This window comes from Canis lupus, chromosome 5 (assembly GCF_048164855.1).
Source record: "Canis lupus baileyi chromosome 5, mCanLup2.hap1, whole genome shotgun sequence".
Lineage (NCBI taxonomy): Eukaryota > Metazoa > Chordata > Mammalia > Carnivora > Canidae > Canis > Canis lupus.
In genome coordinates, this window is record NC_132842.1 from 74,289,162 (window position 1) to 74,316,875 (window position 27,714).

General features: G+C 44.2%; 1 protein-coding gene across 5 annotated transcripts; it reads right to left on the reverse strand.

The window, feature by feature from the left end:
• Positions 1 to 314: 314 nt before the first annotated feature.
• On the reverse strand, positions 315 to 27,714 carry DHDDS (dehydrodolichyl diphosphate synthase subunit). 5 transcript variants are annotated; one of them, XM_072827655.1, is made up of 9 exons: positions 27,577 to 27,714; positions 26,966 to 27,083; positions 25,028 to 25,144; positions 23,976 to 24,118; positions 20,869 to 20,985; positions 19,858 to 19,959; positions 11,790 to 11,904; positions 9,679 to 9,786; positions 315 to 2,650 (listed from the first exon to the last, which is right to left on the reverse strand). In XM_072827655.1, the coding sequence occupies exons 2-9, from the start codon at positions 27,026 to 27,028 to the stop codon at positions 2,414 to 2,416; spliced, it is 1,002 nt and encodes a 333-aa protein (XP_072683756.1). In that variant the 5' UTR covers positions 27,029 to 27,083; positions 27,577 to 27,714; the 3' UTR covers positions 315 to 2,413. The 5 variants fall into 5 exon arrangements, with proteins under 5 accessions (XP_072683756.1, XP_072683754.1, XP_072683755.1 ...); XM_072827653.1 differs by having other exon boundaries at positions 315 to 2,653; XM_072827654.1 differs by having other exon boundaries at positions 315 to 2,653; positions 26,966 to 27,038; positions 27,577 to 27,675.

Genomic DNA, 27,714 nt, shown 5'->3' on the forward strand with positions numbered 1-27,714 from the left:
CCCCTACGCTCCACCCGCTCTGGAGACATCAAGCTCAGCTGCCCCCACCCGACGCGGCCACCAAGCCTGGGCGCTGCAAACGCAGCTGGCGAAATCCCTCCTTCCACACTGGCAGGCTGGCTTCCTCTCACTTGCGCGAGGACAAGGAGGGTGGAGGCAAGCGACCGAGGATTAGGAAACAAGTAGAGGAACAGGTGTTGCGATGGCATAAGGGCTCTTCCACTGGCTTCCCCCACCCCACAAGCCCCCAAAGCTAGGGATCCGGGAGGTAGCCAAGCGCACCTGGAGGAGGGCAGACCACCGCAGCCGCAAAGCAAGGTGTTCCGTTGTACTATTTGTAAACAAGTTTTACATCTAAGAAAGAATCTTATCATTCTACTTGAAATCCAGGAGGACACAAGAACACAAGAATTATCCTGAAGTCAGGGACTGGCTCACAGGTGAGAGGACATTTAAACAGGTCCCATCTACTTAATCTTGAGGCAAGGGTTGAGTAGGTTTGTACAAATCCTACCGGTAGAAAGCAATCACGAGGAGTCCGTATCAACTGTTTGCAGCTCCTGCTCCTTGGCAGTAGTGGTCCCTTGGCCCCCTACCCATCCCCGTGTGTACCTTCCTCCAAATACAGGTCCTAACGCCAAAGAGAGACACCAGCTCCATTAATCACTTCTCAGCTGTACCCCAGTCATATTAGGGAAAGTCAGACACAGAACGGAGACAGGACTCAATAGCCAGGCTCACTGGGCAGATTCCGTTTGTTGCCTCCAGCCCCTCATTCCCGCCTTAATTGTAGGGCTCTGCATTATAGCCGCATAATTCATGCCTCCCTAATTAAGGCTGTCAACAGCCCCATTGTAAAGCTGGAAAATGTACAGCACCTGCTCTCTGGGAACCCTGTGCCAGGGATTGGTTGCGGGGAATGCCAGGTGTGTGGGGGGGGCTTGCCAAAGGGTGCATTGATTGGCTTTTCAATCGCAGTGTCTGGCATTTTGGCCTGATTCTGGGAGCAGGGATGATGGCCAAGGGGTCTCTTGTGCCAGGATACCTGGCACAGGAAGGGGAAGAGGAGACTGGAATATAAGGAAGGTAGGGGTTTAAAGACTGCTGTGACCACTGCTTGCAAGACCCCACCTCTCCCCTAGAGGGAGGTGCTGGGGAAACAGTTTGCAGAAAGTAAAATGGGAAGACTAAACAGAGTGGTGTTTGGCTGGTGTTAAAGGCTGGTGCTTGCTGCTCCCGGCACCTGAAGCAGAGCTGCTCAGGCAGACAGCTCTTCAAAGGCACTAATCCTCTCAGCAGCTCTGCAGCAAGGCCTGGCAGGGAGAGGTAAGGGAAAGGACATAGCCCTTGACTTGGCCCTCTTCTCCCTGCTGGGCAGTGTCAGCCCTAACAAGCTGAGACTCTGCCACGCTGAGAAGAAATCGTCTCAGGGGCTACTTAGGGGGCCAGCTCAAGAACAGAGAAGCCTCAAAGGCTGAGACGGCAGGCAGCAGAGTCTGGGATGGTGAGGACAGCAGTCAGTCGGGAGAAGGGCTTGTTTCTGTGCTCTGGGTCCTGTGATGTGGGCCAGGGAGGGAGGCCTGTGGTGGATTAGAGTCACCAGGGCCTACAGGCCCTTCTGTTACCCTGTAGTCATGGAGGGGGCCGGTCTCACAGGGGCGTGGAGCCTGGCCCCATGCCCTGCAAGAGGAGGAGAAAAGCTTGTGTGGGCTGAGTCGACAATAGGTAATTGGATTGTAATCACCCGCCTGGCTTCCGCGCGCCATTGGGGGCGCTGAGCCTTTCAGTGAGCAATCAGCACTGTGTGGTGAGGGGGGGGGGTAGAGATTCAATAGCAAATCCCAGGTGGAGAGCCCAGGGGGAGGAGCAGCAGATGGGCACATTTTCTTTCTGTCTCTCCCTCCCCTTCCTTGCCCAAATAATGCTGGCTGCCTATGAGCTATTTACCAGCAGATCCAAGGTGGAGCCGAATCTTTTGTAAAAGTCGCGTAGAAGGTTAAGATGGATGGGTAAAGGGCTAAGGTTTTGGGGGAGAACTCTGCCCTGAAACTCTGTGTGTTGAAAGATGTGCTGGTGAAAAAATAAAGTGCATCTAGGAGCACATGAAGAGGTGGCAGAGGCGGAGGAACAGGCAGCCAAGAACTGGAGCTCTCTGCTGTCTGAACCTACCAGTGGCCAGAGCCAGGTTTAGTGTACTTGTGGGAGACTCTCACCTCAACCCTCCCCAGGGTCCACTGTCCCAGTCAGTCCAAAAGGTGTCTGTATGGCCAGCAGATCTGGCCTCTGGGGCTCCCTGGCCAAGCAAAGGAAACACAATTCATCACTAGGAGGGAGGTGCCTTTCACCAAGAAAAGAAAGGGGAGTGGAGGCCTGGAGGCAGAGGCAGGGCAAAGTGGCAGGAGGCCAGCCTCCCTCAGGCTGATGCAGTGCCCAGACGTGCCAGCCAGTCAGCCCGCTTGAGTTCCAGGGCCTGCAGGAAGCCTTGGACCCGCTCTTCCCGTCTGGCTGAGAGTTTGTGCAAGCGTGTCCGTCGGAGCTGGGCGTCCCCACTGGCCTGGAGCCCCTCTCGCAGCAGCTGCTCTGTCACTGCAGCCTGGTCCCTCTCCAGCTGCTGCCTCTTCCGCTCCTCTGCATACATGTCTCGGGCCTTCTGCTAGAGAAAAGTGGGGATCAGGGTGGGGAGATCATTTTTAGGTGTGAGTGGAACTGGGATGGAGGAGGCAGAGGGTGAGGCAACAGGCAGGCCAAGTCAAGTGGAACAATGGAGAGTCTGTACCAGATTTGGAAAAGCTTGGGGGTAGGTGTATAAGGGTGGTGCCCATGATGTATAAGCACGGCAGTGGCAGTTCTGGGTCCATCTTGGTTTGTTTTGGGTTCGAGCCTCTGTATTTCTTAAAATTCTTCTCAGGCTCACACTTGGAAGGGAACCAGGTGAACATGGGTCTGACTTCTGGTTCCCCCACCAACTAGCTTTGTGGCTTTGGGCAAATCCTCTCCTAACCTCATTTCTTCATCTGTAAAGTGGGGGTTGTGTCTACCTTGAAGAGTGGTTTTAAGGATTAGAGATAATATATGCAAAACCCTCTCTAGCATATTAAGCAGGCTCTCAAACAGAAACCACAATTTTACAAGTTATTGTCTATTCTCTGCTGTGTGGAAGATCCTAGTCCTGCCTGGGGCACGTCCACTGGGTCCTTTCCTTTGGCTTCCCAGGTCACTTTAAGGGAGCCATCCTCCCAACTCCTGCAGCTGTTTTTCAGAGTTTGGCTCCAAACTTGCCTCCTGTGTGGAGACCAGCCTGACTCTTCCAGCAAATGATCCTCCTAGGAACACTGTGAGAAACAGGTTTGGCTCTCTTAAGGCACTTACTGCCTTCTGCCTAGTAGAATAGGTTTTAGTGTCCATAGCCCACTTTTTCTGTTAGAAAATAAAGCACTTTGAAGGCTCGATAGAGCACTGACACCAGGTTAGTAATCATGCTCCCTGGCAGCACTTGTCATATCTTTGTGTATCTTCAGACAAACCATAAACTCCCAGAAAGCAGAGATTGTATGGCTTTTCCTCTCTGGCACTTTGGCACTCTGTACATGTGAAATAATCAATTGATGACCGGTTGATCCTAGGAGGGCAGGGAGGATGCTCTTGCAGAGGGAAAATCCCTCTGGAGCAGAACCACAGCCTTGCTGTGCCTCCCTGATGTGATCTGCTCCTGCCATCCTGACTGGCCACAGAGCCTTTGCACCAGAGCTCCTCTTGCCAAACCTATACCACATGTAAGAAACTATACTTTGCTGCTAACTTGGCATTCTATATACCCTCATGACCTTTACATTCTACCTTGTATTACGGTATTTGTGTGCCTATCTGTGTCCTTCTCAGCTTATAAACCTGGAATGCTCGGTCTTCCCCCTTTAAAGAATATCTTACACATGCAAAAGCACTTGACCCTTGCAGTGGAGCTACTTTTTATGTGCTGGAGACAGACATGGAAGTTCAGAGTAGGGAAGTGATTTGCTAGGGTCTCTGAGCAATAAAAGTTTACTGCATGAATAAAGACGACAAATGGAAATTCTGGAAAATCCCTTCTTAGGCTCCTGAATGAACCCAGGCATTCAAGGGCACTCTTCTGCTAGGGTGATGAACTCACACATGGAGCTACGAAGACTAGAAGGTGTTTGAGAAGTTGCTGTGAAGGCCTTCCATCGTACTAGAAGGACTTCTTCCTGGCCTTGGTCAGGAGGAACCTTGGGTTTTACATACAGGACCTTATGAGTTATGATGTACAAGATATGGTCTCAGAAATTCATGTGCTTATGGGCTGATTAGGCCACAGATCTATATACAAAGTCCCATAATACAAGGCAGAACATGGTAAGGGTCATCAGTGAGGCAAGAGAAAAAAGGTCATGGAGCTCAGAGAAAAGAGACATTGTCACTGATGAAAGTCAAGGAACAGTGACAGCTTATGGACAGGCAGAATTTGCACTGGGCTTTAACGGATGGGGAGGATTTAGATAAAGGTGGGGTGTACGGCGGGGAGGAGGGTATCAGGCAGTGGAAATAATGGCAAAGACACATGGAATTGATTGAAGAGCTTGACCAGGCCAAAGTGAGACCTCTGTACAACAGGTGGCTTGAGGAAAAATGAAAAAACAAATGCCCAACCTGGTGGCTGGCTATTAACTAACGGTCAACTGTTCTATCACCACTGCTTGTGACTAGAGCTAAATACCTAAGTTCTGGCAGGACAGAAAGGAGGGGAGTACCCAGCCACAGAGGGAAGAAACATGGAGCTGCTTAAAGACACTCTGTAAGGCTCAGGCTTCTTCTGAATGGCATCCCCAGACTGAGTGCAGGCAGGGAGGCTGGAGTCAAGGGATAGCCTGGCTCCTAATTGCCAGGAATCAGTGATTCACTGTTAGAATGACAGAGCCAGGGGAGTTCCTTAAGACCAACCCCACCCAGCCTTCCCACTGTACAGACCAGGACACTGATGCTGAGCAGGGGGAGGGACATGGCCTAGGTCACAGAATGGGCTAAAGTTCCATTGGTTCCTCCACTAAGGTAGCTTCTTGAGAGAAGCTTCTATGGGAAATGTGTCTTGTGCCTCTGGGTAAGCTACACTTTGTAGGGGTGGCATGGGGAGCCAGGTGTGTATGAATGGCTCTCTGTCCAGCCTCTGTATGGTCTGGACCTACTTCCACATTTCATAGGTGTTCTAAGTTTACTCAGGTACTCAGCCTCAGAAAATCCAGGCTCAAGAAGTCCTCACAGTCAATTTCTCTCTCCTTGACCATACTGTCTACTGTCCCTATATAATGACCAATCAGGTGTAGGGGTAGTAGTAATTTCCTTAGTGATTTTTGGTACAGACTTTATGCCATTTTGGTACAAGGGCTCCTGGAGCTTCCTTGGAGAAATGGGGCTCTGACCTATTCATCTAAACCTCTATTGAGCATTAAGCCTCTCTGCTAATGTTCACTCCTCAGCAGAATTAGGGAACAGGATGTAGTAAGCCCCTCCAGTACATAAATCCTCAAGTCCTCTGCAAGATTGTCCGGATCTGGAAAGAGGCTGCAGGCATTTGGTTACAAAACATTCATTAGCCAATGACAGGTTCTCCCCTAAGTTCCCACTTGCCACAGTCAACATGTCCAGGTCAGTGGCATGGGGGATGCCCTCCTGAAGGCTGTGTGAGACAGCTATCGCTGCCAGAAATACATGTACTGAAGCACTCCCAGAACTCCAGGCAGTCCCAGAATTAGCAGGCAGCAGTGACTTAACCCTGCAGAATATCATTTTCCTCATCTGTAAAAGGAGAGGAGTGATATCAATAAGAATACCTGCCTGGAGTGCTGGGGTGGCCCAGTCTGTTCAGAGTCCAGCATCTCCTGATTTTGGCCAAAGTCAGGGATGTCTGAGATAAAAGTTCAAGCTTTTAACTCTTCCTAAGGAGAAGACTGTGACTACCTGAAGAAATAGTATAAAATAGAAATAAAGCAGTCAAATGACCCAGCCTCATGTTTAATCTCTGACAAATGCATCAAAGGAAGTTTAGTGGGAATGCATTATCTTCTATGATACTATTCTTACAGATGAGATGGACCAAACACTTACTACTCATCTGTCAGGGACCCCTCACGGAACTTCCATTAATGCAGCTTGTATCGGAGGCTTGGTGGCTCTGTGCTGCCACCTACCCCTCCCCTGCTGATGTGTTCTCTCTGCCCTACTGCCTCTGAGTCAACATTTCCTCCCTTTATCAGCCATTTCCTACAGCTGATGCATGATCACCTGAAGACTGCCAAGGGCCCTTCAGATACCAAGCTCTAGCCCCAAACAACTTGTAGCTGAGTCCCTGTTTCCCTTAGCTTCCCTGAGTTGAGGGTATGCTCATCCCAGTGAGCTACTCTAGGTCTAGAAGCCACCTCCCTGCTCTCTGCCCTGACTTCCTGTAGAAACAGAGACACTCTGTGCTGGACTTAGAGACAGCAGCTCAGATTTTAACTACGGGGATTTGGGAAATGGGCTGGGAACACAAACACGGAGGTTGGGAACTGAACAAAGTACCATGAAGAGTCCAGTTTGGTCATGACACAGGGGATATGAAAGGGAGACGCTGGGAAGATCAACTTCCTGGTCGGAGGCCACATTGGCAAGGATGCTGTTAGTCTGGAATCTATCCTTACTATTTCTGCTGAGGTGCTAAGATTTCTAGAAACAGAGCCTTGAAGACTTCTGGGTAGATAAAGCCTGGTCAGGATCCCCAAGAGGCCCGCTGAAAAAGGGTTCAGGATAGTCAGTATCTCTGTTATACCTGTGGTTCCCTCACTTCAAAAATGGTGGTAATAACAATGGTATTTACCTCCTAACACTACACAGAATCTATGTAAAGGTTGCCTGATATGGTAAGAACTCAAATGTTTGCAATTATGACTCACAGGTACAAAATGGAACTCTTAATGATTTTCCTTAAACATGTCCTATCCTCACCCCAGGAAACAGCAGAACCATCCTCCCAACTGCCCAGGCCAAAACCTCAATGTCTGGGTTCCTAGTAACATTAATATTTGTACTCAATTTGATTTGTCTTCCGAGATACCTAAGAGTTTCAAAATTACATCATCAACATTACTGCTAATAAAAACCTCTTAAATAATGTTTAATTTTCCTTTCAGTTTGTATTATCCTTAGAATACATCCCACCAAAGATGTATAGTCAGAGAACTATGTTCAGATAACTTGAATTAATTCTTTCCTCTAGGGGTTATATTATTAACTTGGAGTTACTTTCATTTGTTTCTATCTTAAAATTTGTTTTTCTCCCCATCTCGATCCACTCAGCCCTCATCCTCCCTACAGCCACTATTTGACCTTGAGGCATATCCTCTACAAGTTTGGTCCCTGATTCCTGCCCCCCTATCCCGAAAATCTTGAGTGATTTTTGCAAAATCTAAATCAGATCCTGCCATTCCTCTGATCACAATTCTTCAGCTCTGTCACCATGGCCCATAAGGCCCTATATAACCAGAGGCCTGACTCCCACCCAGCCCCATCTCTAACCCTTCTCCCTCATGCACAGTGGCCTCTTTGTTCTTCTAAGACCCAGACTTGATAACCTCAGTACCCTTGCGTTGGTGCTCCTTTTGTAGACAATAATTCTCTACCCCCAGATTTTCACACATCTGGCTGCTTCTCTTCTTTTATATCATGGCTTAAAAACTACCTCCTCAGAGAGGCCTTCCTTGACTGCTTCATTCAGGACCTCTTCCTTTCTTCACTGTGTTCTAGCGTATTACTCTATTTTCTTCATTGTCTTATTACAGTCTGAAATTTTCTTATATATCTGTTTACTTATTATCTAACTCAAGTAAGACTATAAGCTCCACAAAGGTAGAAATCTTATGCTTAATATAGCCCCTGACTCATATTTGGTACTCAATAAATATTTATGCAATGAATGAAAGTAACTCCTCTGACAGCCATGTAGGAAAGCATCTGAGAAACCCGAAATTACTATAAAAGGCTTCGGAGCTGCCAAATCAGAGGCAAGAGTATCCATACGTAGAAGCTCATGCACCAACATCCTCAGAGCCAATTTACTCTCACTTTATAGACCTAACTCTAACAAGTTAAACTAGCTGGTTTCCTTGTCTATAGCCAAATTAAAACAGTCAATATGAAGAGGAGGAGGGATGCTGTCAAAATTAGCCATAGACAATGGTAGAAAATGAGACAGAGGATGTACAAAAATTTACATGAAATCCCAAAGCCAAGTATTTGGGGGCCATCTAGCTTAAGGTAAACAGTCCCACTCTTCAAGGACATCACTGCCCAATGAAGGGCTTCAAGATGGCAGCTGCCATCATCATTATTAGCATCATTAGAATGTGATTATTCTAATTAACATTATCAGCAAGTGTCTGGTATATAGTAGGTGTCAATGATTATGAACAAGACACATTTCAGAAAGTTTCCCATCAAAAAAGGATAGAAAAAAGTTTTGGTTCTTTTTTTTTTTTTTTTTTAAAGTTTTGGTTCTTAAGAGAGCTTTGGTCATATGGAAATATCTGATATTCATTTTTCACTGATGGTGGATAACTGAGACTCTGCTATTTTTCCTTTCACGTTAACAGAACTTCCTTTTTCAATTCCTTATATTCTAGTAACCAAGCACATGATTTGATTGACTTATTCCAGGAGTTCTGGACTTGGGATTCATCGACAAATTCCAGGAGTTCTTTGAGCCCCTGGTAGCAATATAAGTGTTTCAGTGATGAGTATAATTCTATGTGAAATGCCATATGTTAGAATGATCTGTGCAATTTTTCTAGGGAAATGGTCTATGTTTTTTTACCAGATTCTCCAAGGGATTAAGAAGCCCTGACTTAAATCATTATTTCCTTCTGGCCATTATCTTTCTAGACTCAAGGAACAGCACCAGCTTTGGCTTTAAAATTCTGTGGCCTTGAGACAGGTTACTCTGCTCCTCTGTTTCCAAATTTGGAAAATGAAGACACCAAACCTGTGGGATTGGTGGAAGGGTTAAGTAAGAAAACTTACATGAAAAACAGCTAGTGAACTAACCACAACACACACTACCATTTATTATTAAGAATTCTATTCAGATGTAGGGGACTCTGCCTCCTATTAAAGCCTGTTTTAGGATGTGGTGATCAAAATTGAAATATAACTGCAAATGTTGGTAGAACATAGTTTTATATAATAGAAAGCATTACTTTGTTCTTAATCCCTTCTGGAAGAGGCATGAAATTTGTATATTCTAATTTCTACAATCTTTTATTAGCTTAAAATGGCCAGGGAATGGCCAATCAATCTCTCTGAAGTCTTTCCTGTCTTTCTGTGGCAAAGAGATTAAAGACATGGAATTTGAATCCCAGTTCTGTCTCTTACTGGTTATATGTCCTTAACAAAAGAATTTCTTTGTATTCACTTGCACTAGCGGGGCTGATAATACCCATGCCATTGTGATCTTGGGGGCATTAAATGAGATAGTACCTATCAAATGCTCACAGTGCCTGACACATAACAAATAAGTAGTAGCTATTATCATCATTAACATGCTTACTAGCAAGTGCCTCCTGTAAGTAGTTGGTGGTCAATCAGTGCTAACCTTTTCTTCCAGGATATCCAGTCAGGTCAGCCCTGAACTCTTACCTGGAGCATGCTATGGTTCATCTGGTACTGCAGGATGGCCTCACAGAGGTTCCAAAATGTGTATTCTGGCCATAGAACTGGTTGGAACACCAAGCAGCAGTGGGAAGTCTGGGAAAGCAGCGGGAAGGAAGATAGTATAGTGTAATAGCATGTTGCTTAAACATATTTCTGGTCAGGATTCCAAAGGAGGAGCACGACCCAGGAGCCCAGAGTTGAGACAGCCCAGGCACCTGGAGCTGCAGCTACTGCTGCAGCCAGCCCCAATGTCCCTCATTCATGGGGAGGGGTCATCTGAGGCACCTGCGTGCAGCAAGGCAGAACTACAGCAAGACTAGAACAACATTCCCACCAGGATTTTTCTAAGAGCCAATTTTAGGACTATGAAATAACATCTGGATTATGTTATTGGCTCTTGGCCCTCAGAGGTCATCTGGGACACATGTTGTCTGATAAAAGTCAGCAATGAGCAAATGGTAGCTGAGGCTGTTATTTTTAAGTAGCAGGGTAGCAGGGTGGTGAAGACCATGAGCTCTGGGGCCAGGTGACCTGGCTTTGGATCCTGGCTCCACCATTTACCATCCATTTGACCTGAAGCGAGTTACTTAACCTCTTTGGGCCTCGGTCTCAACTGTAAAAGTGGGTAGTAAGAAAAGCTGGTTTTTAGGGTATAATGAAAATTAAACAAGATAATGTACATAAAGCAGCCAGAGACTACAAAGCTGGGTGAACCCTAATAATAATCACTGATGTGAGAATTCCTTTTGAAACTTTCTTGACAGCCACTGCTTGATACCTTCAGTAGTGAAGAATTCACTGCCTCAAGAGGGCTAACTTTAGTTGTCAGACAGCTTGTTATGCTAAACCAATGTCACCTTCCCGGCAACCTCTGCCAAAGTCTCAGGTCTTCGCTCTGGAACAGGATTGTTTCTTCTTCAAAGTGACATTCTTTCAAATATTTGAAGACAAGATTACAGCTGCCTGTTATCTGTCCCCAAGGTTATAATGACTTGTTCTGGCCTTTACCAACAAACTATAAATTATAGAACAGCAGGGATTATTTCTGACTTGATTATTGCCATATTCCCAGCACACAGGAGGAACTCAGTTTTTCCTTAGGGAATAAACTGCCACCATGCCTCCCTTTCTCAGATTGCTATCCTGCACTCATTCCCTACATGGCATGAATTGCAGGTTGGCCACTTTTGATAAATCCTCCAGTTTACCAATGCAGTCTTTTAAAACTCAGTGTCTAGAAGTAAACTTTCCAGACACGATCTGACCTACACAATAGGCCACTGAACCATAAGCTATGCATTATTTCCTTCAATATAGCTAAAGACTGAAAAAGTAGCTTCAGTAGCTAAATCTATTAAGACTATGGTCCATTAAAATTTCTGGAAGTTGCTTCAAAGCTGAGTCCCTCCAACCTCTCCTTGAACAGCCATGTGCTACTTGGGGGCCAAATTAACAGATGATGGAGATTTTCAAGCAAAGGCAAACTGACTTGGCTACAAGCTTTTGGAGGACTACTTACACTGGGGTAAGAGCTGAGCTGAGAGGCAGCAGCAAGACCCTAAGAAAGAGTCTGCATATAGTTTATATCCCTTGTGATCTGTGCTTGCATAGACACAGCTGCTGAATCTGAAGGAGAGAGACCTGTGACTGCAAGGCAAGATCCTAGCCCAGATGGGCTGGAGTACCTGTAGATCACCTGGGCAGCAGCCAAACCTCTGGGACCCAATGCAGAAGTCTACTGCTTTGAACAGGGACACAAGTAAAATTTCCACCACAGCTGGATAGCCTTGATTTTCCTCTAGGCACTTACTTACTTACTTACTTACTTACTTTATTTATTTATTTATTTATTTTCCTCTAGGCACTTTAGAGAGCAAGAACCACAGAGGTGGCAGAGTCAGGGACCGAGGAGGAAGGGACAGCAGATATTATCAGGCACAGCCTGGATGCACGTCCCCCCTCAACTCCTTCCTCTCCAATAGTTCTCTGGTATCAGCATGACTAGGAGTGGGGATGAGCCGCACTAAATCCATCCTATGGGTGCAGTTACAGTTTTCAGGCTGACACAAACACAGCAGTGGTTGCAAATTACTTACCTGCCAGAGCAAGAAGTCGCTGAGCCTCACTTCTCCAGAAGTCCGTATCAAGATGTCAGGATGAGGAGAGTGGTTGGTATAGAGGCACTTATCAAGCAGAGACTCAGAGACATCACTAAGGCAAGTAGGGAAGAGACAAAAGTAAGCACACATCTCTTTTTGGATTATTCTCCTGGTGAACTTATACATAATAAGGCTTCCCAGTTTATAGAACACTTAGCCAATATAGGCAGAGGCCCTTAACATTTAAATGAATGTATGACTTTAATCCTTACAACTACATAAAGTATTTCTATCCTCATTTTATACATAAGGAAACTGAAACTCAAGAGAAGATAAATTAACTTGTCCAAAGCCATTTCACTACAGGCCTAAAACAAGATACACCCAGTAGAATGCATCCTTCACTTAAAGCATCTTGTTTTATTATTTTATTTTTTTTAAGATTTTATTTATTTATTCATGAGAGACACAGAGAGAGGCAGAGACACAGGCAGAGGGAGAAGCAGGCTCTCTGCAAGGAGCCCGATGTGGGACTCGATCTCGGATCCCAGGATCATGCCCTGAACCGGAGGCAGATGCTCAACCGCTGAGCCACTCAGGGATCCCTCATCTTGTTTTTTTAAAATGCATACATCTGGGGCACCTGGGTGGCTTAGTTGGTGAAGTGTCTAACTTGGGCTCAAATCATGATCTCAGTGTCCTGGAATCCAACCCCATGTCCGGCTCTGCACTCAGCCAGGAGCTGCTTCTCCCTTTCCCTCTGCCTCTCCCCACCCTGCACCTGTGCACCCCTTCTCTCTTTCAAATAAATAAATAAATTATTAAAAATAACAAAAATAAAATGGATATCTGACTCTGCAATTTGATGCAATACTAATGCAACTATTTTTAATAAAGATAAATCAAGGGACCCCTGCGTGGCTCAGTGGTTGAGCGTCTGCCTTTGGCCCAGGGCGTGATCCTGGAGTCCCAGGATAGAGTTCCACATAGGGGTCCCTACACGGAGCCTGCTTCTCCCTCTCCCTATGTCTCTGCCTCTCTCTGTGTGTCTCTCATGAAAAAATAAATACAATCTTAAAAAAAAAAAAGATAAATCTAAACACATTAAGAGGTCTCAGATCTAATAGTAAATGAAAAAAAAAAAAAAAGCATCAGAAAACACACAGTGCAGGGGCACCTGGGTGGCTCAGTCAATTAAGCGCCTCTTGATTGGCTCAGGTCATGATCTCAGAGTTATAGGTTTGAGCCCTGTTTTGGGCTGTACACTGTGCATGGAGCCTACTTCAGAGTCACTCTCGCCTTCTCCCTCTGCCCCTCCCCGAAACCTTTCGAAAAGAAAAGAAGAAAGAAGAAAGAAAAGCAAAAAGAAATATACAATGCAGAGGTGCCTGGGTGGCTCAGTCAGTTAAGCATCCGACTCTCGGTCTCAGCTCAGGTCTTGATTGGTTTTGAGTTCAAGCCCCATGTTGAGCCCAGAGCCTAGTTAAAAAAGAGGAAAGAAAATATACAGTGCAGAAAACACACACACATACTCAACTACTCACATACATAAATATAAGTATATATAAAAAAAGAACAAAGTTTAGAAAGATACACCATTCTCTTAATGGTGATTACTTCTGGAAGGTTGGATAAGAAGGAAAGACTATCTCTTTTTTAGTTTATGTACTGCTTTACTATTTGAATTTATTATAATGAATATTTTTTTAAAAGCTTTATTTATTATTTGAGAAAGACAGAAAGAGGGAGAAAGAGAATCTCAAGCAGACTCCCTTCTGAGTGCAGAGCCTGACCCAGGGCTCGATCCCACAACCTCGAGATCATGACCTGAGCCAAAATCAAGAGTCAGCCGCTTAACTGACTGGGCAACCCAGGCATTCCTAAATAACATTTTTAAAAATTTTAAGTCATATGGACCATGAAACACTGTAAAAAATCCACACTACTCAGGACTTTTAAAAACAGAAAAATGATCAGCTCTCTTGTGTCTGTTAAGAGCTACTTTCCCAAGCAGATGGACTTTAGAAAGGAGATGGAATGGCAGAGAATGGGAACTCCCACCATTTATCTGAAGTAAAACACTCCTGTCCACGGAAAGAAGGTATGTGTAAGGCCAGTGTCTGTTGGTTCTAAGAACATTGTTTACCTGTCCTACTAAGCAACAAGAGGCAGAATTTGGAATCTCCAAGTGGCAAGACTTGTATCTTGCGAAGGGTCTAGAAGATAAAATTTCTTGGTGGGAAGGTTCTTCCAGGAGCACAGTTTAAATTTTTTTTTTTTTTTTTTTTTTTTACATTTTTATTTATTTATGATAGTCACAGAGAGAGAGAGAGAGGCAGAGACACAGGCAGAGGGAGAAGCAGGCTCCATGTACCGGGAGCCTGACGTGGGATTCGATCCCGGATCTCCAGGATCGCGCCCTGGGCCAAAGGCAGGCGCCAAACCGCTGCGCCACCCAGGGATCCCAGGAGCACAGTTTAAAAAGGTTCTTCAGTGAGATGGGCTGAGGGTCGTTTTGTTTTGTTTTGTTTTTAAAGATTTATTTATTTATTTGAGAGAGAAAGAGAGTGACCATGAGTTGGGGGAGTGGCAGAGGGACAGGGAGAGAGAGAATCTCAAGCAGACTCCCTGCTGAGCATGGAGTCCGACTTGGGGCTTCATCAGGACCCCAAGATCATGACGTGAGCCGAAATCAATAGTTGGAGGTTCAATTGACTGAGTCACCCAGGCACCCTGGGGCTGAGTATTTAAAATGAGAGTCTAACTTTGAGTAAGTTACTCCATCTCTTAGTCCTCTTTTTGCAAATCACAGAGAGAGCTTTATTTTTTGTACCATCACATGGGAAACAACATTCACTTATGAATTATAAGACGAAGGACTCTATTTCTTGTCTTGGTAGCATGGTCTTAATTCTCTAAGAATTCTGAGATCCTATACAATCAATATAATTTCTCAGCTCTCTTATCTTTGAAATGGGCACATTTGACCTATCTACCTATATGTTACTGTGAGGGTCAAATCAAATGAAGTAACAGGGGCTCCTGGGTGGCTCAGCTGGTTAAGCATCTGACTCTTGGGATCCCTGGGTGGCGCAGCGGTTTTAGCGCCTGCCTTTGGCCCAGGGAGCGATCCTGGAGACCCGGGATCGAATCCCACATCGGGCTCCCGGTGCATGGAGCCTGCTTCTCCCTCTGCCTATGTCTCTGACCCCCCTCCCCCCGTGACTATCATAAATAAAAAAATTAAAAAAAAAAAAAAGCATCTGACTCTTGATTTCGGCTCAGGTCATGATCTCAGGATTTTGAGTTTGATCCTGTGTCAGGCTTCATGGTAGGTGTGGAACCTGCTTAAGATCTCTCTCTCTCCCTCTGCCCCACCTCCTAAAAAAACCAAAAACAAATGAAGTAACAGATTTGAGTGTATCTTAGGAACTAATTATAAAGTACTATGTAGGGTTGCCTAGGTGGCTCAGTCGATTAAGCGTCTACCTTCAGCTCTGGTCATGATCCCAGGGTCCTGGGATTGAGCCCCCCATTGGGCTCCTCACTCAATGGAGAGCCTACTTCTTTCTTCTCCTCTCTGCCTCCCCCTGCTTGTGCTCTGTCAAATAAATAAGTAAAATCTCTCTAAAAAAAAAAAAAAAAATCAAGTGCTATGTAAATGAAGAAGAAATGTTATTTCCAGTTCCACAACTCTGCTGTGTGACTTCGGATCCCCACTTAAGCTTTCTGAGTTTCAAATGTGTCTGTAAAAGGTTTGTTCCACCTACTTTAGGCAATGGGCAGAATTCTTATTCAAAATGAAGTAAACTCTGGGGAAGGGGGGGGAAGGAGATAAAACTGACAAAATGAAAATAGAACACCTGTGCTATGGCCAACAAAAACCCATCATGGCATTAGCCGTCTACATGAAGACCTTTAATAAATAATTTTTTTTTAAGTAATCTCTACACCCAAAATTGGGCTTGAACCTACAACCCCGAGATCAAGAGTCTCATGCTCTACCAACTGAGCCAACAGATGGCCCAAGAAATAATTTTTATTATTTCTAAAAGTAAAATACCAACTTTCACCTATAAAATTAGAGTAGGTTACTATTTTATTTGGCAAAAATAAGGTGAAATGGACACATCCAGACCCACATCCTAAGATAACAATCCAGAATTTTGATCAGAATTAAGTTTATAGATTTCAATTGTAGCATTATTTGTAATAGAGAAACTGGAAACAGCCTACATAACTAACAACTTGAATAATTAAGTCAATTAAAGCAAGATATATTCTGCAGCCATTAAAAATAATGATATGACAAATTACAAAAAAAGAAGGCATGGAAAAGTGCTCATATTATAGCATCAAGTGAAAAACGTATGATCCAGGTTGTAAAGTGTTCAGAGTGTGATTTGTTTTAAGTATTTATATCATTATTGGCTTTGTGTTTTTTTTAAGATTTTATTTATTTATTCATAGACACAGAGAGAGAGAGAGGCAGAGACACAGGCAGAGGGAGAAGCAGGCTCCATGCAGGGAGCCCGATGTGGGACTCGATCCCGGGTCTCCAGGATCACACCCCAGGCTGCAGGTGTCCCCAAACCGCTGCGCCACCGGGGATGCTCGGCTTTGTGTTTTAAAAAGATGACTCTGGCTGAACGTCGAACCACAACTGATCACTACTTTTGTCAGCACCAGCTTGTGCCCTGCGCATCCATTACTGTGGCAACAAGCACCATGGATTACTTATGTGTGTACATGAAACAGACTGTGAGCCGCATGAAGACAAGCCCCATGACACATTCATCTCTGTATTCTTGCATAGGACCTTCTTGGGACAGAGAAAGACTTGATACATGTTTGAATAAATGAACCAAGCAATGAATCACTGAAAAGAGATCTCAGAAATAAATACATGTTGGTTTTCTGAATGTGAGGAACTTATAAGCTAATACAGTTTTTGACAACGTGCTTCCAAACAATCTGGAACCCAAATACAGGTAACAGACATGGTCACAACTTGATGGGAAAAACCAATTCAGTTGATTAAACTCACACACATGTATTTAAGCAAACAGAAAGGGCTAGAAAGACACACTTAAAATCAAAGTGTTACCAAGAGTGTTGTTGATCCTGGAAGATCTAAATTTTCATCTTTATGCATCCAGTAGCTTGCAAATCCTCTCTGATGAACATGTGTGACCTTTTTAAAAGTATATGCATAGTGGGGCCCTGATTAGCCCAGTCTGAGTAGAACATCAACCTTCCTAAGCTTGCAGCCTCCTTACCTGAGGGACCCTGCCCCACCCACACCATGTCCACTTGACTAATCGCACATTTGCGTAAATTCCTAAGCCATGCAGGGCAAAGAAAATGAATTCGGGAAAACTTGCTGAGCAAGAAGGTGAAGGTAAAGGTCAATGGTTGTTGTTGTGGTATAAGAATCAAGTACACCGAACTAAGAGGCAAGATCAGAGTCCTAGTCCTAGGCATGAAGCCACAGAAATCTACTTGCTAAAAGCTGGCTTTCTTTTCAGCGTAAACATTTGTCTCTTTAAATGAAACATTAACTGGAAAGCACAATAATACTGTGAACTATGAAATCACTCCAAAGGTCAAGAATTAGAAAATCACAATAACCTGTAGTACTCATATAACCCCCTTTGTCTTCTATCTCTCATCTTCCTGTTTGCCCCCCACTGACTTAACCAGCATCTTAATTTCTTGCCCAACAGTTCATTTTCAATCTACAGCTTAACTGACTTCTCTATAGCATTTGACACTCTGCTCCCCATCAATGCCTGCATCCTCCCGACCTGCACCAGCAAATTCCCTTTTCTATTGGCTTCTGTAATACTGACTGCCTGGTTTTCTTCCTGCCTTCCCGCCTTTTTCCTTAAGGCTCTTTCTCCTCTACCCAGCCAGCAGAATTTAAGAGTTTCTTAAAACTCGATCCTCGGCCCTCTCCCCTTCTCAACCCAGACTCTCTTCAATGTCCTCACACCCTCTTTCCTTTGGTTACCAACTACTCAAATGACCCCCATGCTGATATGTCCAGTCCCACCTCTCCTCACAACTGCTGACCTGATATCTATTTTAAACCTCTACAGTGTATTCCAAATTAAACTGCTGAACTTCCTCCTCAAACTGAATTCTCCCTCAGGGTTCCCTGGCACAGGGAAAGGCACCACTATGCACTGTTTTGGAAGTAAAAAACCCAGGAGTCACTCATAATCATAACACAGTCCTTACCCAGACTTAGCCCATCAAGGCATCTTGATTTTATCTATTTCCTAACACCTTTTCTGCTTATCTAATCCCATTTTCAGAGCAACTTTCTGATTTTTAATTTAGTTTCCCAGGTAAATAAAATTATGCCCAAGAAGGAAATCAGACAAATTCCTGAGTCCCAAGGTCCTAGACGACAGGAAAAGGACGAGCACTCTGAAATCAGCTCTAGAGATGAGTTATCTCTAGTGCTCACTAACAGAATGGCCTAGGGAAAGCCAACCTAACACTCAGCTCAGTTTTCTCATCTATAAAACGGAGAAAACACATGAACCTCTCACAAATGAGATCAATAACTGAATAAAATACAGAACATAACATATTGCCTGGTACTTATTTTTGCTGGTACTTTACTCTTGCTATTATTAGTTTATTAATATTATTACCAAATGTTACACTAACATGTAACATGAAGGGACCAAGTGGCTAGATGGCTTCCAAAGTCTCTCCCCTTCTTTTTTTTTTTTTTTTTTTAATTTTTATTTATTTATGATAGTCACACAGAGAGAGAGAGAGGCAGAGACACAGGCAGAGGGAGAAGCAGGCTCCATGCACTGGGAGCCCGACGTGGGATTCGATCCCGGGTCTCCAGGATCGCGCCCTGGGCCAAAGGCAGGCGCCAAACCGCTGCGCCACCCAGGGATCCCAGTCTCTCCCCTTCTAATAGGATTCCACATGCTGCTTATAATGAATACTTTTTGAAAAAAAAATACCTGAAATCTTGCATGAAACTGTGATACAAAAGACCTAAAGGACTATACCCTCAACAAGCCACATTCCTAAAAAATCATTCTAGGAAAAACACTGCTAAAGGGCAGGAGGTCATCTTTATTTTTTTTAAAGATTTTACTTTTTAAGTAATCTCTACACCTAACATGGGGCTCAAACTCATAAATCTGTGATCAAGAGTCACATGCTCCACTGACTGAGCCAGCCAGGTGCCCCATTGAGGACATCTTTTTTTTTTTTTAAGGTTTTATTTACTTATTTAAGAGAGAGCATGAACAAGCAAAGGGGGAGGCAGAGGGAGAGAGAGAAGGAGAACCAGACTCCCCACTGAGCATAGAACTCAACATGGGGCTCGATCCCAGGACTCTGAGAACATAACCTGAGTCAAAGTCAGATGCTTACCTGACTGAGCCACCCAGGCACCTGGAGGGCATCCTTTCAAAAAAAAAAAAAAAAAATTATGGGCACCTGGGTGGCTCAGTCAGTTGAGCATCTGCCTTTGGCTCAAGTCGTGATCTTGGAGTCCTGGGATCTGGCCCCGAGTTGGGCTCCCTGCTTGGAGGGGAGTCTCCTTCTTCTTCTCCATCTGCCCCTCTACACTGCTCATTCTCTCTCTCAAACAAATAAGACATCTTAAAAAATTTTTAGCACTTGGCTCGCTCCGTCAATGGAGCATGAGACTCTTATTCTTAGGGTCATAAGTTCCGGCCTCATGTTTGGTGTAGAGATTACTTAAAAATAAAATATTTCTAAAAAATTAATTCCAATATAGTTAACATACAGTATTGTATTAGTTTCAGGTGTTAAGGACATTATTTTTTAGTGAGTGCCACAGCCTTGCTACCTGCTACAGCATTTTTCTGGGGCTTCTTGGGGTGTGGTAAACACAGAAATTCTGAAGCAGGCTATAATAAGCCTATCCTAAGCTCTCTCTGGGAAGAATCATGCCCCTAACTCTGTCTACATGCATCTGTGATGGGACTTCTGGCCCAAGTGCAAGGCTTAGGAGGTATACACCTGGTCCCTATCGGTTACCATGATAAACAACTAGTGATACCTGGGATCCAGCAGGCCCTGCTCCACTCCCCAGGCCATCTCTCTCACAGCATTACTGATCTCATGACGGGATGTGTAAGCAAAGCAGACATTTAGGAAACACCTAAGAAGGTAAGAAGAGAGTCATTTAGCAGACAGGGACTAAAGATTGTGGAGTCACAGCTTACAGAGTACAGCTTCCACGGAAGAACACACACACACCCAAATGTGAATCATAGACATCTCTGAAAGGTAAGATAATGAATTCTTTGCATTTTCCAACTTTTCTTAGAATAGACACATTATTTGTTTTGTAATAAGATGAACCCTAATTGGCCCTTTTACCCCCTAACCCTCTGTCCTTCTGTGGCCAAACAGCTTTTAGAGGATATGAATCCACTGTGACATTAGCACAAAGTAGAACAGGAAGGAAACTTGATGAAATCCAATCCACTGCCAAATACGTATTATATTCCAAAGGCACATATAATGAAGTTTGGACTATTGAACTCTGTTTGCCTCTGCATCTGCATGATATCCCAATGTCAGCCTCTCCACAGGTTAAAGGAGTGGGACAGAAAAAGAACTTCTCAAAGGATCTGTCTTCAAGGACAGGATATATACTATAATGTAGAGTATCAGGCAAGTCCTGGAGAACTCTGATCCAGAGCTCAAGGCCACATCCATAGCTTACCCACCCTAAATGCTCATTTCCACCCTATCCTCTGTCAAGTAAAATAATAATGATGATTATATATATATATATGCATATGCATCTATCATGGGGGGTAGGCACATAGAGGAGGATGAAAAACTGTATGTATAAGTACACACACATTTAACAAGTTATTAAGAACCATCTCTTGTCTGCCTTGATGATAGAGGAAGTCTCTAAACATCCCAAACCTCTCCTTGTCTTTTGTACCAAATGCAGACCAAGACCCCACATGCAGAGAGGTCCCACATGTCTCCCTCGAGCTAGCAAGGAGTCAAAGACTGCTACAGGTCACTAAGGGGAAATGTGAACACTTACTTGTTATAGTGCTTGGTGGCCCGCACTGCTTGTGCAATCAGCTCCTGGAGATCCAAGGGCAACAAATGTAGATCACCTAGGACCCGGATACACACTCCGTGCTTCTGCAGTTTCTCCCTGATCAGGAAAAGGAGGCAGGGTTGGGACAGAGAGCCTGTGGAGCTGGAGAACTGCTACCACTCCACTCCCAGGTCCTGAATGCTTCCCTGTGTGTCAGGCACTGTCCCATGTGCGGTGTTTCACCATGTCCCCTCAATGACTCTGGCCAGAGCCTGCCACATTCCCAATTCTCTAGCAAGAAACTGAAGCTCGGACAGGACAGCCAGACAGACTGCCCAAGGTCATACAGCCATCAAGGGCGGTATCAGAACTGAAATCCAGGTCTGCCTGATTTTGAGAACCTGAACCCAAACTCTTTACCACTTCCATTACACCACTTCATGCAAGTCACACTTGATGTATCCCGTCCCATTTTGACAAGTGAAAAAACTCAAGGGCAGGAGCTATATTATTCGTTACTTCTGTACCTTCTGGTAAAATATGTCAGTAACAGCATCATCTCACATTAATTTTGTTTACTAAGTGCCAGACACTGGTCTAAGTGCTTTACATGCATCAACATGTTCCATCCTTACACCAGCCTTTGAAGCAGATACCATTATCATTCCACTTTTACAGATGAGGAAACTGAGGCACAGGGAGATTAGGTAATTTGCTCAACATCAGGTGGCTGGTGAGTGGAAAGCTGAATTTGAACCTAGGGAGTCTGGTTCCAGAGCCTGTCCTCTTCATCATGGCATTTATCTGCTTTCATACAGTAATCCCAAACTCTGCACAGCAGGCACGAATTCAGTTGTCCAACTAGCTTCTCTCACCTGGGGAAGCTATGGAGAAACTGAATGACTAGTGTTTGGAAGATGGGAATTTAATAACAAGAAGTATCCTTGTAGGCTGGGGTATTAGGCAAGTCCTGGAGATCCCTGATCTAGAGTGCAAGGCCACATCCACAGCTGATCCACTCTGTAACCCATATCACTTTTCTTCCAGAGGAACCAAGATCTAACCACCTGTTTTTGAGAATCCAATGAAGCTGTTATAGTAGACATATGTATAGGGATCAAGGTAAAACCAGAATGAAAATAGCTAGATTCAAGTCCTAGAGCCAGCACCTACTAGCTGACTTTGTATAACACTTAGCCTCTCTGAGCCTCAGTTTCCCTCACCCTGTGAACTGGGGGTGATAACCATCTCTGTGTTGAGTGAACTAAAGTACATGAAAGTGCTTATTCTCAGACAACAGGCAGGTTACTTGAGTGGTGTCTATAGGGAAGGAGAGGCAAAAGCCCTGGTGAGGAGTGAGGAGATCTGGGTTACCAACCTGGCTTTGCTATGAGCTTGCTGTGTAACCACGGGCACACCTTTCACTTCTAATCACTACGGCTGTTTCCCAACTGATGAAACTGAACCAGGACAGCAGTTTTCCAGCCTTCCTTTAGCCAAGAACTCTTTCTTTAAAACACATATTAAACAGAAGCCCAATATATAAAATAGGCAAATGCCAACGAGCACCTGATACCCCATTCCCTCTGGCTTCTTTGCACACCCACTCCTTAGAACTCTGAGGTTCTGCGGCACATTGTTGGAAAACCAATGTTAAGATTTCTTCTTGGGGACACCTGGGTGGCTCAGCCTGCTTCTCCTCCCTCTGTCGTGTCTCTGCCTCTAGGTCTCTGATAAATAAATAAAATCTTAAAAAAATAAAAAGATTTCTTCTTGTTCTGTCCAGGACTTTAGAACTGAAGACTCTTTACTGCTAACTGATTCGAGCAATCTCAGTAGCACCTCTACTGCTATGCATTTTGATCTTTCAGGAACTGTAAGATTACCTCCTGTCTTTCAGACTACAAAGTAGTAGACAACAGCTCAGCTCTGGAGTTGGAAAGATCTTGTACCCAAGAGACAACCTAAACTTCTCTGGTTTTCACTTTCCTCCTCTCTACAACTGGGATAATAATCTCTTTCTCACAAGATAATGTGAATGAAATTAAATATATTAAATGAAATGAAATGTATTAAATGAAAATACATGTTAGGCTCAGGGCCTGACACATAGTATAAACACTTTAAAAAGGTGAGATCCATGTGAAGTACAGAAGAACTTGAACATCTGGAAAGTGCCTCCAACACGTCCAACCCCAGCCCTTGGGTGGGAACCCTGCTGGGGACCAAGAAGCAAGGTCTGTGGCCAAGTCTTATTTATCCTACATAAACCAAGAGAAACCTAGCTACCCTCCCCCCCCAATCACCAAATCTGCAATGGGACAGAAATGACAAAACTGTTCTAGGCCCAGCTCCACTAGTACTCTAGGTCCTCTGTTCTCTCTGGTCCCATACCCTGCGTCCTGGTATGGGGAGGAGGTGGGCAGAAAAATGGTTGTAATGAAGAGTCCAGGGCAGTTCCAGCTGGAGAGGTTTCTATGCTTTGAAGCAAATAATCTCCATCAAACTTCCTCTTTGTCCCTTTCTGGCGTTGCTCCCTAAGTTAAGCTTAAACTTAGTGATAGTTAAGAACAATACTGACTCTTCCCCCGTAAAGGCCTCTTACACATCATCCTGTCCCTTCCAAGAGAATATGCAGAGCAGTACAGCAACTTTTTTAGGGATAACTGCATGGCAGAAAAGGACTTCTTCAATGTTTCTCTCATGCTACACCCCTATCACAGTTTATTGGTCATGGGGTAGATACCTGACCTAAGGTGGGCTATTAATTAAGGGCTTTAGTTCATTCAGGGATGCTCTCTTGAAACAGAGAAAGGTGGAATATAGAGGTAGGAGAAAAGGCCCTATCTAACAGATTTCAATTCCTAGATTCAGTTTTGCTTGAGGCTGGTTATACTTGTCCTTGAATTCTGTGAAATACCTTTATGTGCTCAGATTAATGCCCCCTTAAAAAGGGGGAAGAGAAAAACTAGCTTGCCAAAGTTTCCATCAAACAAAGCTAACATTAAAAGGGTTTAGAGTTCCTTAAGCTTCAGATAAGAGAGTTGAGGGTTAGTGTGGGCTGGAGGTGGAGTTAAGAAATACTACCCCCTCTGATAGAATCTTACTGTTCTTCCATCAAGCGGCTGAACTTCTGCCGGGCCAGATCCATCAGCCCGTCTACCTCACTCTTGGAGCGTTTGAAGTTCTCAATGCTGAATGCGTAGACTGTCACCTCTAGGATGCCCAGGTTCAAACACCATCGCAGAGTCTGAGAGGGAAAAACTGCCTCTTACTTAGTCACAAAAAAGAAGCTGGGATCAACAAACCTAAAGACCTCCTCAGAGTATTTGAGAGAGCCCCACATCTTCTCATTCAAGGCAAAAAAATATATATATCATTGCCCTGGCATCAGGCCATGTTCTTGTGTTGAGAAGCTGAGATCCACCCAGACCATATTGCCATTCCTCTTAGAGTTAGCTTCACAGCAACAGACAATATTCCATTCTTGTTGTTAAATTTAACATTCTCCAACTTGCAGCATGCATTAAAAGCATAAAAAGCCCTTGATCTTTGCTTAGAGTGATGACCCAAGTTGTCTGGCACTTTTCCCAGTTTTAAAAGGCTGCAGGCAAACCAGATAGATAGTCACCCTACCTTTGCTCCAGAAATGTCACTTAAAAGAATTTATTCTAATATGGAACTATTTGTAAGATCTAATAATAATGAAATAGCTAAACAAATGTCAGATCCTTATAATAAAATATTCTACAGGGATTAAAACATACAGTTAGAAAAGCTACATATCAACCTAGAAAAAGACTTGCGAAAATATCACGTAAAATAAGGTTACTGAAGATATAGGTGTAATTTGATAAATGTTAAGTCATGCAGAACATACTCAGGGACTGGGGTGAGGCAAAGAAAACTATAAACTGCTGATTTACTAAGATTGTAAGAGAAGTCAATTTTGTTCTTATTTCTAATATTCTGTGATGATTCACTATTTAACTTAATTTTTGTTAATGTTGATATGAGAACTATAGCAAGCAAATAAGTGACAAAACAAACAGCTATTAAAAAAATACTCTCAAACCATAGAGAAGTCAGGGCCTAATTTTGTAGCTAAAGCCCAATTCTCCATAGACTGTTCCCATTGGCTTCTGCCACCCACACTCACCTCAGCCAGCTTGTTGAAGCCCTGCGAGTGGCCTTCCTGTCGCTCCACTTGGCACTTCTTGGCATAGCGACGGTTTCCATCCATTATAAAAGCGATGTGTTTGGGCATTGGGCCCGCCTGTGAAGTAAGAAGACTAACGATACACACAGGGAGACACAAAACCCAAAGCTAATAGGCTCGAGTTAGATGATAAAAGCCCCCTGAGGAATGGAACTGGGTATTTTTAGCTTTTGGCTCAATAAATGGGTATTAAGTGCTTTTACTTATTTATATATGCTTATTTACATTGAGCACTTACTACATGCCTAATACTATGCTAGGCTTTTTATACTTCAATTCAGTTTTCTTTATTTATACAAACCTCAAGTAAATAGTATTATCTTCATTTCATAGGTGAAAAAACAGGCTCAGAGAGGTCAAGTAACTTGCATAAGTCACACAGCTAAGAAAAGACAAAGTGGTCATTCAAACTGAAGACTATGCTTTCAGAATTCATCTTTCAACCATATGTGCTGGCCCACCACTTTGATTTCGTGAATCTCCAACTGGAAGGCACAGGAATGATACTGATGGCTGTGGCCCCGTGGCAAGGATATCCTCCACAGAAAAGAGGAATCCATTCTATCCAATTGCTGGCACACAGGAACAGGGGCCCAATGTTGTTGCTCTTCTAATTACTCAAGAGAAACCAAGCATCGAGAGTTTCATCAAAATGTAAATGTCGGGAACCCTGGGTGGCGCAGTGGTTTAGTGCCTGCCTTTGGCCCAGGGCGCGATCCTGGAGACACAGGATCGAATCCCATGTCGGGCTCCCGGGGAATGGAGCCTGCTTCTCCCTCTGCCTATGTCTCTGCCTCTCTCTCTCTCTCTGTGACTATCATAAAAAAAAAAAAAAAAAAATGTAAATGTCATGAACCATTTCAAAGCAAACAAAAAAGACATTTTGGGGACCAACAAAACTTATCTGCCTTAGAGCAGCCTTTTGTTGTCTGTCACAGCAAAAATTCACTCCTGAGCCTAATTCCCCTCACTGGAGGGCCTCTTCACTGTCTTCACTGACTGCATCCCCCTCACCTCTCCAACATTTTCAGCTATTGTCCTGCATGTGTACTCTTAAAAAAAAAAAAAAAAAAATCCAGTAAAATCATGCAGCTTGTTCTTCCCAACACATGACTGCAGTGGTTCCCTAAGAAGACGCCTTCTATTTTCCTGGCCTGCCTGAGATCACTTGGCATTTGTGTGTGAATGTGTGTGGGGGGTGGGGTATAAGGCTTGCTGACTCATAGATTCACTTCTACCCACTGCTTGACAGACTGTAGTTGAAAGACACAATCAGGCTGACTCTCTTCAATCTGAAACCTGTTATATACAGAAAATATAACATTGTTGTGATTCCTAGATAAGAGTGAAGGCAAGATCTGCGGATGTAAAAAGTAGGAAATTGAATGATTGGAATCTTCTGACGGCTGAAAACAGGCCCAATAATAGCAGTAATTAAGAACTGCTAGACCCTGCTGTTTTTGATGTATCATATAAAGTCACATGGTTTATAAAAGATAAACAGAGACTTTCATTCTGTTTGTCTCTCTCTAAAGCCCAAACTCTTAACTATTATGCTATACTGCCACATCAGGGAAAGATTAGCCCATCTAAATCCAAAAGAAGAAAAGGAAAAAGAGATTAAAGTTCCAAGTAACAAATTTCAGCTCCCTATAAGAAAGACCTAACAGTCGATGTTGCCCAATGATATTGAGAGGTCCTGGGGTTCCTGAAAATGTGAAAGTTAGGACAATAATCTGCCAGAAATGTAGACCTGGAAGCTACCTTGCAATTCATTGACTTGCTGGTTCCATTGTTAAATTTCACCTAACACCATGGGTCACTCAATTTTAATGATAGGTTTTGACACAAGATTGCCCAACTAACCAGGAGGCTCACCTTTATAATGTTGGCACAGAACCGCTCCCAAAGTGACAGCTCTCCTTCCTTGATCCATGACATAGCTCCTGCCCTGGCAGAAGATGATCCCAGAACAATAAGACACCAGCCAGGTAACCTCGGATGAACAAGAGAGACTAAATCACCAGAGCTTGCAAAAAGCTTCGGATGACTTTGTAGAGATTTATCCGGACTGTGGAAAGTAGCTAGTAGTAAGTAGGATCCAAAGACACTGGCCTAAGCCTCGAATTCTTTCCCATCCAGAGCTGATAAGCCATGAGACTTCGGAGCAGAGGTCCTTCCTTGATTTTGGCTTGGTGGACTTCGCTTCTATCCCCTCTTCCTCGGTATCTGCACTGACTTTTCCTGAACATCCAACGTGCTTCTTGCCACATCATAGCGCCCACATCCTGATCCCTCCCCGCTTCTTCTTTCTTCATCTTCGCCGAGACTCCGTTTCCCATTCTGCGCTCCGACACACTAATCCCTTCAGGTGTCGTCCGCATCACCTGCAACCTCGGTGGTCTCCCAATTATTTACTCCCTCATTCATCTCTTCCACTGTCCCCTCTGCTTCTCTCACAGCCGCCTTCCCGCCCAGTCACCACTCACCTTTAGCTCACAGCTTGAACACGGCGCAAGCCCCGCACCGCCAGGCGCCCTTCAACCGCTCCACTTCCTCACGACGTGGCGCTGGAAGAACACGTCATCGTTGGGCGCTGGGACACGCCCCCGTCACCTAATGGGCGG

What these genes read in the sequence shown, in the direction of transcription:
- DHDDS (XM_072827653.1), bottom strand. Translation starts at nt 27,028, where the DNA reads ATGTCATGGATCAAGGAAGGAGAGCTGTCACTTTGGGAGCGGTTCTGT. An exon ending in GCTTCAACAAGCTGGCTGAG is followed by an intron (nt 24,119 to 25,027) that starts GTGAGTGTGGGT and finishes TTTCCCTCTCAG; the next exon opens with ACTCTGCGATGGTGTTTGAA. An exon ending in CAGGGCCTGCTGGATCCCAG is followed by an intron (nt 11,905 to 19,857) that starts GTATCACTAGTT and finishes TACTTGCCTTAG; the next exon opens with TGATGTCTCTGAGTCTCTGC.